This window comes from Sinocyclocheilus anshuiensis, unplaced genomic scaffold (assembly GCF_001515605.1).
Source record: "Sinocyclocheilus anshuiensis isolate Anshui unplaced genomic scaffold, SAMN03320099.WGS_v1.1 scaffold1416, whole genome shotgun sequence".
Taxonomy (NCBI): Eukaryota; Metazoa; Chordata; class Actinopteri; order Cypriniformes; family Cyprinidae; genus Sinocyclocheilus; species Sinocyclocheilus anshuiensis.
In genome coordinates, this window is record NW_015544203.1 from 107,384 (window position 1) to 118,448 (window position 11,065).

The following is an 11,065-nucleotide window of genomic DNA, read 5'->3' on the forward strand; positions in this document are numbered from 1 at the left end:
ACATACATACACATACAGTATATAGCCTAGCTTTATGATGTTTTTCTCCGCTGGCAGAAGCGCTGCAGGTGTGTGATGTGATATGATGATCGAGTGAATCCTCATGTTCTGTTGTTTGCTGCTTTTGTAAAATTAATCCCCGGGAAACAAATGTTAGTATTTTTAATGGGTCACAGACACTTATCCTTTCTAATTTTATTAAATTCTAATTTAAAATAATCTTGTCGGTTATCGGTTAACGAGCGTCGGTTAGGAAAAATAACCGAAATGAACATCCCTAACGGTTAATAATCAGTTAACGAGCGTCGGTTGTCGGTTAGGTAAAATAACCGAAATGAACATCCTAGTCTGCATACATTGTTAATTTAGCACTTCTTAATACCAGATATAAATCATTTGTAAAAATGGAATACAAAAGTGGTCCTAAACAGCTCCCTTGTGGAACTCCACATTCAGTTTTTTTTTCTGTCTGAGTAACTTCCGTTAAAAAAACCTCTCTGTGATCTGTTATCCAAATAACTTTCCATCCAAGCAATTACTGATGGTCTGAATCTATAACTCTCCAACTTTTCCAAAAGAAGCTTATAAGGTCAAATGCAGCTGTAAAATCTAATAAGACTGCTCCGCATATCCTTTTTTTTATCCAACCCTCGATACCAATCATCTGTTATTTGTGCTAAAGCTGCACATGTGGAGTGTCCTTTTCTAAAAGCATGCTGATAATTTGATATCAGATTATTCTGTGACACATAATCCTGTATTTGATCATATACTACCTGGTTGTTTGTCTTTACAGACAGATTTTATTAGCCTTTTCACAGTTTCTTCTCCCAATTTCACTAAACTCAAAATAACAGTTATTATTTCTCATATAGTTCTTTATATTAAGAATTGAAGAGGTATCTTCTGTCACATACGATATTTCTTTACTCAAATTCTGTATCTTACTGCTAAAAAAGTCATTAAAATAATTAGCAGTTTCTTCAGGTTTTGTCATATAAGTACCTTCACAGTCAATTGAAGCAGGTTGTGAGGACTTCTGTCTTCCCATTATATTATTTAATACCTTCCAAAGCTTCTTCCCATCTTTCTTCTTACTACTTAACTGTAATGTATAATATTGTTTCTTTTTCTTTTTATTAAGACCTGTGACATAATTTCTCAATTTACAATATTTCTGTCTATCCGTTACACTACCAGTTTTTTTGCTTTTTTCAAAGCCTCGTCTCTCTGAGCCATATAGTCCTTTAATTCGCTATCAATCCAGGACACTCTACAATCCTTTATAATTAATTTCTTAACAGGCGCATGATTATCAATAATTGGCTGAAATTTTCTAATGAATAATTCAAGTGCATTATTTGGTTCTTCTACATCATAAATCTCTGACCACTTTATATTATCAATATCCCTCAAGAAAGCTTCCTGGGAAAACCTTCTATATGACCTTTTATACACAATTCTTTGCTTAGCTTTGGAAATTTAGTTTTTCCTTGCAATCACAACTGTATTATGATCACTACAACCTACTTCAACTGAAATTGCTGCCGTATACAAATCTTCATTTCTCAAATAAATATGATCTATACAAGATAACGTGGACTTGCCCTTATTATTTATGCTTATTCTCGTTGGTTGTCTTACCGTCTGTTTCAATCCACATGCATCTATTATATTTACCATTTGATTCTTTAAAAAGCACTCATGTACTAACCAATTAATATTAAGATCACCTAAAAAAACAACTTCTATATTCAATTCACATACCTTATTCAGCATCTCACCCATGTCTTCTAAATATTTATGGTTTGAACCTGGTGGCCTATAACGACATCCTACTAACATTGGCTTGACATGAGGTGTATTACCTTGCAGCCATAGAACCTCCACTTCATTGCACATGATATCATCCCTTACTCTTACAGAAATATGATTCTGCACATAAAAGGCAACACCTCCACCGTACTTATTTCTATCCCTTCTATATAAATTATATCCTCTTATAGACACAGCATTATCATCAAATGTCTCATCCAAATGAGTTTCAGATATAGCAACAATATTAATTGTATTTGATAGCAACAAATCAGCAACTTCATGTACTTTGTTCCTCAAACTACAAATATTCAAATGAGCAAACTTTACATATTTTTTGGGCAATAAAACGGCAATAGACACAATATACAGCACATCACATCACGTCGCACCTTGATCCTTGTCACATCCTCACATCTTCTCCTTTGCTTGCCGCTTATGAACAATGACTTTCTTACCTTAAGAAAAGCAATGTCCCCTCTTTCTCTTGCAGCTTTCATTTTAGGAATCAGTTCCTTTCTCCTCTTTCGAACCGATTCAGGATAGTCCTCGTTTATAAAAATATTCGAACCCTTCAGCTTTCTCGCGTTGGCCATCACTCGATCTCTGTCCTTGATTCTTAAAAACGACACCATTGTTGGGCGAGGCCGACTCCGGATTTCATCCTGTACTTTAAGAGCTTTTCCAACTCGTTGAACTTTCTGTATACCAATGTTGAGTGGATCCAAATCCAATTTATCCTTAAAAAGAGCCAGCACCTTCTCTGAAAATGAAATAATAAAATGCGACTTATACGCGACTTATGTTTTTTTTCTTTTCCCTAAAAAACACAATTTTTTTATGTGCGTAGCGTATTTTAACCATGCAGCAAACCTTTTTAAATATTTTGGTAAATTACTGAAAAAAAAAAAAACATAAATAAATGACTTTTTAAACCATTTAACTGATTGTATTAATCGGTCAAAATTATTACGGTCGGTTAGGTTAACCGGTTAAAATGAACATCCCTACTCCAGACCTTTTACCTGCTTAATTGATGTAGAAATAATGAAGGAATAGCCCACACCTGTCCAAGAAACAGCTTTTGAGTCAACTGTCCAATTACTTATGGTCCCTTGAAAAAGGGGGGAGGTACATATTAAAGAGCTGTAATTCCTTAACCTTTAACCTCCAATTTTGAAGTGAATACCCTCAAATTAAAGCTCAGAGTGTGCACTTTAAGCCCATATTCATTATATAACTCTAACTTGAATGTGTTTTGGTCAGCAGCTAAAATAATAAAAATTGTGCCTGTGTCCAAATACATATGGAACTAACTGTATACAAAAGTGACCCACACATACAGTATCTACTCGATCTGAAGCTGACAGACTTGTCTCTCTCTTCTCTCCCCAGAATAAGAACAATTTAGCTGCGTGTTGCGAGTACCTGACCAAGGTGAGTCCTGGTTTCTTGTATAGCGAAGGCAGCCAGAGTTCGACAGATCTTCGCAATCACATGACCCAGCTCAACCTCGGCATCTCTCAGAATACCCATGGCGCCGTGCAGCGAGATGTAATGAGGATGAATGGCAGCAGGACTGTCACCCCCAGCGCGAGCGATGGGCCTTTGACCGTACCATCCTCTCTCTCCGAGTTCTACCAGCCCGAAACGCCGTCTGTGCCGGCACACACGCCCGCGAGCCTCAGCGCCTTCGCCACCATGGAGTCCACTCGCAAGCCGCAGCCTCCTCAGCACCTGGGCCTTTACCAGGTCGGGGGCAAAGGTCACGGATTTTTCCTCAGATATGTATCTCGTATATGGATTTAACATCGTCTGCTGCTCAATATACAGCCTTAAATTAAGATAAATAAAGTTTGGTTCTACACCAGAAACACAAACTATCTATAATGCTTACAAGAATAAATCCTAAAATGTAATTAGAGGTACAATTTGCATCAAGCCACATTTGAAAATGTATGTAATTAATGTATTTGTTTAAAACCCACTTTAAACCATCATCAAGTGCTTGGAATAACTTCTGACTGTGATCTATAGTTGATTTTGATTCTATAATAAGAAGACATGCACTCTTTGTATGTTTAATAACGCTACACTGCTTATCATTTGTCAACATCCTTTTCTTGTTAGAAAAATACCATGAGCTGCACACAAAACACATGCAGAAAATATATCGTCATAATCTTGTCTATTTGCTTTCATATTTCGTGTGTAGAAAAATTTTCACTCAATATTTTTTTTTTAGTACGGAAGATCTATAGCAGTGATCCTCAAATCTGGCTCGCGAGATCCACAGCGAACGAGACGCTGCGCCCCCTAGAGGGCACATTGGGGAATGCAGCCTGCATGACCGGTGTCTGAAGCATGTGTGAAACAACGCTAATTTATTGGTCCACCTGGCCCATGACGTCATAGACGGGATACCCGGAAGTATAAAAGGGCGCCTGCTGAATACGTCATCCACTTAGCTGTCTGAAGGAGACGTAAACAGGCAGGCCGTAGGCATGTCAAGGGGACGCAGCGTCTCGTTCCCTCTCGGGGAACCATGGTTACATGTGTAACCCGAGACGTTTTCTTGAGCCATTCAGATGTGGACTTGCTGGTGTGTTTGGGATCATTGTCCTACTGCATAACCCAAGTGCGCTTGAGCTTGAGTTCACAAACTGACGGCCGGATATTCTTCTTCAGGATTTTCTGATAGAGTGCAGAATTCATGGTTCCATCAATTATGGCAAGTCGTCCAGGTCCTGAAGCTGCAAAGCAGCCCCAGATCATCACACTACCACCACCAGGTGTGTCTGAAGCATGTGTGAAACAACGCTAATCTATTGGTCCACCTGGCCCATGACGTCATAGACGGGATACCCGGAAGTATAAAAGGGCGCCTGCTGAATACGTCATCCACTTAGCTGTCTGAAGGAGACGTAAACAGGCAGGCCGTAGGCATGGCGAGGGGGCGCAGCGTCTCGTTCCCTCTCGGGGAACCATGGTTACATGCGTAACCCGAGATGTTCCCCTTCTAGGGAACTCCACGCTGTGCCCCTAGGGGGCATATTGGGGAACAAAATCCAACCATGTCATGCCGAGGCGCATGCCTGTCCACCTGGTGGGGGAGCACCAAGGAAGCGACAGACATAAACAAAGCCTTTCCTCAGAAAGGGGCCATGCCACTGCGCCACGGGCCACTCACACAGTTTGGCAGAAATGGGGAACCCGATTAGATCAAGGGGAACATCCCACCCAAGTTAAGAGCACAACTATCCTCAGATAGCTATGCTATGTGAGCCATATAAGCCTGGATACACAAGACCACTGAAGAGACTAACTAGAAAGCCACTAGAGGAGCTCAAAGATTGCTACTTAAATCCCGGTAAGGAGAAATAGCTGCAGAGCAAGAACACAGCTATCCTCAGATAGCTATGTCCTATAGGTCTTAAGAAGGCTTGTAGACCAGAATAACCATACACAGCTAGCCTAGATAGCCAGACAAAACCTTCCTGCAAAGCTGCCCAGACCATAGAGAGTGGGCTATCTACTTACAACCCTAGCAGGGGAGATAACACTGTCTAGGCAAGGGCTCAAGGAGACCGCTACTTAAAACCCTAGGCAGGGGAGCAATCACTGAGCTATCACATAGCTATCCTCAGTTAGCTAGGCTCTAGGAAAGGGGATCACTCCAGGAGAGGGCTCACCAGAACTGCCAGTAAGACACAGCTAGCCTCAGATAGCTGTATTCAAGTAAGCCCATCCTGCCATAACAATGGCTGAAATATAACCATCCTCAGATGGCTATGCTAAGGAGGTTCCCAGTCCATGTCAGTCCCACAGTAGGCTAGCGAAACACCATGTCATTGACCAGGAGCTCACAAGAGGGAGATCTGGGCCATCAGTAAATGATTTGTTAAGAGCGAACACATAAACATCATTAGTCCGAGATCAAAGCCTGATGTAAGCTGTGGCCAAAACACTAGAGGGCTGGACACAGCTATCCTCGAATAGCAGTTCCCTCAGGTAAGGCTGAAGATCGCAAGGGGAGACAACACAGTCCATGCAAGGGGCTCACGGAGACCACTATTTAAAAACCCTAAAAAGGGGAGCAGTCTCCGAGCTGGAACACAGCTATCCTCGAATAGCAGATTCCTAGACAAAGACTTCAGCGCTTAATCGAGAGAACTTGTGCCAAGGGGAACCCAAGCCAGGCTAGAACATAGCTGCCCTCAGACCGCCATATTCCAGAGCAAAATAAGCTTGAACTGGAGCATAACCATCTGCAGACAGCTACACTCTGAGTAGGGACTGTTTACTTAAGCCCTGAAGAGGGGGAGCAGTGTACTTAGCCCAAACCCACTAAGCGGGATTCAGAGGGACCGCCCACTTAAAACTACCCAGACACCTGGGGAGGCAGCCCACTCCTAAACCCATCCGGCTTAACTCAGGAAGAGAAATTCCCCATAACCACTCTAGGTGCTGAAACACCCTGGGAGAGAAAGCTTGCAAGTCTCTCTCCACAGAGTATTTAAATATATTCATGCCCAGCGAAGCACTCCACACACAATAACATGCATATTAGAGAGGCACAGCCGAGCTGACTATAGCTCCGCCCACGATCTCGCAGGAGCAGGCTGAAACGACTCCGAGGTCACACTTCGTCATAACAACCCAATAGTATCTGTGGCATCTGACACTTAACGCATAGATCGTGTGTGTCCTCAAGTGTCAGAAACCTCGGGCACGGAGGCACACACTTTCCACAACGCTCACCCGCCTTGGTCTATCACACGCACTTCAAACACACGACTCCTGAAGACAGCAAAGGGAATGACGTACTCAGCAGGTGCCCTTTTATACTTCCGGGCATCCCGCCCATGACGTGGGCCAGGTGGACCAATTGATTGGCGTTGTTTCACACGTGCTTCAGACACCGGTCATGCAGGCTGCATTCCCCAATGTGCCCTTGTATAATAAATAAAAAATAGATAGAATACAAAAAGATTAGAGAAGCTAGTGTTAGTTTTTTTTTTTTTAAGCTTCCAATTTTCATATTGGTCTGTTGAATAACCAAGTTTAAACTACTTTAAAGACCCCTCAATGCTTGTATATGTTCTGGCATCACTAGATCATTACACACTGTTAAAGCTGTTAATGGGGCGTGTGTGTGTTTTATATGTATTTGGACATGTTTGTGAACGGGTGTACGGTCCAATTCCGATGAGATTAGTGTTATAGGAAGGTGGGGTAATGTAATAATTACCAGAACTTCTAGACCATCTCAGTAGTTTCTCAATTTCTGGACTGCATGTGAATTTTACAGCGTATTTTACCTCCAGTAAAAATAGTTAATGTAATAACTAGTGCTGTCAATCGATTAAAAAAATTAACTAATTAATTGCACATTTTTCTGAAATTAATCGCGATTAATCCCACCTAACATTAAAGTTTTTAAATATACTTTTATATTGCAATAATTTCACATTCAATCTTCAAATTAATGTACAAACAACATAGTATATTTGTTTAATGGAATCTTTTTTTATGAATGAAGGCCAGTCTCTGATACCGATACTACTGATGTCTCTATAAAATTGTTTTCCCTCCTAATTTTTAACTATTGACTAGCCATTCAACATTACAGTATAATTGAGAGCTATCAATTTTAACATTTATTAGACTTTAAAAAAGGTGAACTTAAAACAATTTTCACATAAACCCATTATAATAAATGTAATATTTACCTGTGCTCTTCAGCAGAAATATACAGTAATTGAAATGTAAGTTATCAAACACTAAATTCTAAATTAAATATAGATGAATCCTTAAAGCTATAAAGGTAATTTTTTCCTCTTTTTTTTTCTTTGTCCTTTGATTAATAGACATCACAGCAGCTTAATTTGCATAATTTGCTTACCAAATATGAGTGCATCGTTTATGCCATTTGGAATGCAGTATATATTGAGTCTCAGACGACTAAATGCTCACGTGATGCAAAATGCTAGTTGATCAGATGTTCTGCAGTATTGTTTTTGTGTGATTAGTTTCATTCCACGTGTATCTGACGATGGTCCGTGTGAACTTGCAGCTTTGCTGGTGCATCAGAGAGCACGCATGGAGCGACTGTGGCACGAACTGGAGCAGAAGAAGAGAAAGCTGGAGAAGCTGAAAGAAGAAGTCAACGAGATGGAGAATGACCTCACACGGAGACGAATGCAGCGCTCCAACTCAGCCTGTCAGATACCATCTGTACGTTTATACTTTTAGGAAAACATCTCCTCTAGATTAGGGCATATTTGTGACCCTGGACCACAAAACCAGTCATAAAGGGTCAGTTTTTCGAAATTTAGATTTATGCATCATCTGAAAGCTGAATAAATAATCTTTCCATTGATGTATGGTTTGATAGGATAGGACTGATATTGTTTGTTAGGATAGGACAATATTTGATAGGACAATATTTGGAGATACAACTATTTGAAAATCTGGAATCTGAGGGTGCAAAAAAATCTAAATATTGAGAAAACCATCTTTAAAGTTGTTCAAATGAAGTTCTTAGCAATGCATATTACTAATCAAAAATTAAGTTTTGATATATTTACGGTAGGACATTTACAAAATATCTTCATGGAACATGATCTTTACTTAATATCCTAATGATTTTTGGCATAAAAGAGAAATGTATAATTTTGACCCATACAATGTATTGTTGGCTATTGCTACAAATATACCCCAGCGACTTAACACTGCTTTTGTGCTGCAGGGACACATATGCTCTGACAACAGTTTGAGTATGATTCTTTATGAAATTGGTGCAATTTGTGATTTTTTTCCTCTTCTCGATATGCTTAAATCTATGCAAGTTGCCTCGGAACATGTTTTTTTCTAGATGTCAGTAATCTTGAGCACACTTGAGTCAGATGCATTTAGGGAGTATATCTGGTCTGTATATCTGATTTTTATGATGGACGTGATGCAAAGTAACAAACCGTTAAATATAGAACAACGCAATTCACTTTTACGCACTTGACATGTTCATCTAAATTTATTTTCAGATTAAGGAGATGCAGCAATTGAGGTGTAAGAATAGACTTCTACAGATCGATATTGATTGTTTAACCAAAGAGATTGACCTCCTTCAGACACGAGGTGAGTCTATAGAGAGCTTACACTTGCTTTCTCTGGGTTTTCACAGCAGCTTGTGTTTCGCTTTCTTTTGCGGCAGCTGTTCAGGAAAAATGTGAAAGGAAAGTGGGTGTGGCATTACAGGTCAAACACATGGGCTGCCAAAAGTGTTCCAAAGTTAAAAGAGACGGCAAATGATGCTTAGTGGATAAATGACAGAATGACAGGAAGGTCAGAGTAGTTTAGTTTGAGTGCAGTCGCCTCGCGAGTCTTTAACAGCACTGTGAGGAAGCCATGTTTTACTATATAGACTAAGGGTTTCAGTTATATAAATTCATGTTTTTTTTGTTTGTTTTTTTTCTATATGTAACAATTTATTTGATTTTTTTTTTCATGTCAGATATTATCAGTGTGGGGAGTAAGTAGTTACATGTAATGGAATTATGTAATTTAATTACAAAATAAATGTAACTGTAATGTTACAGTTATTGAGAAAAAAATGTGTAATTAATTTACAGATACTTATGAAAATGTTAACGATTACAAAGGGGATTACATCTGAATATTTTCACACACAAACAGATTTAATTGACGACTTTCATAAATTGCATTAACTGCTCTAAAATATGAGACACCAATGTTTCAGGAGTTTAAGATACAGAATAGGACACATACTTATTCAATAACCATTTTATTTCCTATTTAGGTTTATGCGAATGCTTTATTTTGGCATCTAACAAGTCATTGTTAGATGCCAGTGTTTCCTATACAATGATTTGACTATCATAACTATTAAACTATAATTTATGATTTTAAATTTGTATTTAACCTCAGAATGATCTCAAAGTAAAAAGAGGTGCTAAAGTCTGATATTTTGGGGGCTGTGCTTTAAATGAATTCTTAATTCAAGTGATGAAGGATTGTGAAAGTCTGACAGTAATCAGTGTTGAGTTCTACTGTAATGTTAACCCTGCCTGCTTTACATGTTTCAAAATGATTAATAGATGAAAACATTAGAAATTTAGACAAGTAATCAAATGTAATCAGTTACATTAATAAAGTAATTGAAATAGTTACACTACTCATAGAGCCATTCTGTAATCAGAGTAATGCAAGTCTCATAAACTGGACCAAATAAATGAATTGGACCTAACCGGAAGTGACTTCATATTCAGTGATGCTGTTGTTTGTCAGCTTCACAAATCTGAACAAAGAGTCTGATTCAAACTTCTGACTCCTGAGTGAATCTTTGTGACTGACTCATTAAAATGAAGCCGTTCATATGAGTTTGTGTGAGAGTGTGTGAGTGTGTGAGAGTGAGAGTGTGAGAGTGAGAGTGAGTGAGCGTGTGAGAGTGAGCGTGTGAGAGTGAGCGTGTGAGAGTGAGCGTGTGAGAGTGAGCGTGTGAGAGTGAGCGTGTGAGAGTGAGCGTGTGAGAGTGAGCGTGTGAGAGTGAGCGTGTGAGAGTGAGCGTGTGAGAGTGAGCGTGTGAGAGTGAGCGTGTGAGAGTGAGCGTGTGAGAGTGAGCGTGTGAGAGTGAGCGTGTGAGAGTGAGCGTGTGAGAGTGAGCGTGTGAGAGTGAGCGTGTGAGAGTGAGCGTGTGAGAGTGAGCGTGTGAGAGTGAGCGTGTGAGAGTGAGCGTGTGAGAGTGAGCGTGTGAGAGTGAGCGTGTGAGAGTGAGCGTGTGAGAGTGAGCGTGTGAGAGTGAGCGTGTGAGAGTGAGCGTGTGAGAGTGAGCGTGTGAGAGTGAGCGTGTGAGAGTGAGCGTGTGAGAGTGAGCGTGTGAGAGTGAGCGTGTGAGAGTGAGCGTGTGAGAGTGAGCGTGTGAGAGTGAGCGTGTGAGAGTGAGCGTGTGAGAGTGAGCGTGTGAGAGTGAGAGTCTGAGTGAGTGTGAGTGTGTGAGAGTGAGTGTGTGTGAGAGAGTGAGTGTGTGTGAGTGAGTGTGTGTGAGAGTGAGTGTGAGTGTGTGAGTGAGTGTGTGAGTGAGTGTGTGAGAGTGAGTGTGTGTGAGAGAGTGAGTGTGAGAGAGTGTGAGAGTGAGAGTGTGAGAGTGAGTGTGTGAGAGTGAGTGAGTGTGTGTGAGAGAGTGTGTGTGTGTGTGTGTGAGAGAGTGTGTGTGTGTGTGAGAGTGAGTGTG

The 11,065-nt window shown here is 40.2% G+C and overlaps 1 protein-coding gene across 1 annotated transcript in view; it reads left to right on the forward strand.

Moving 5' to 3' along the window:
* Positions 1–11,065, forward strand: part of LOC107696859 (TGF-beta-activated kinase 1 and MAP3K7-binding protein 2-like) — a 39,730-nt gene that overhangs the window by 21,817 nt on the left and 6,848 nt on the right. Inside the window, exons 3-5 of the mRNA XM_016497393.1 lie at positions 3,211–3,603; positions 7,813–8,052; positions 8,859–8,952. Coding sequence (XP_016352879.1) covers positions 3,211–3,603; positions 7,813–8,052; positions 8,859–8,952 — 727 coding nt within the window. The remainder of the gene's footprint in view (positions 1–3,210; positions 3,604–7,812; positions 8,053–8,858; positions 8,953–11,065) is intronic.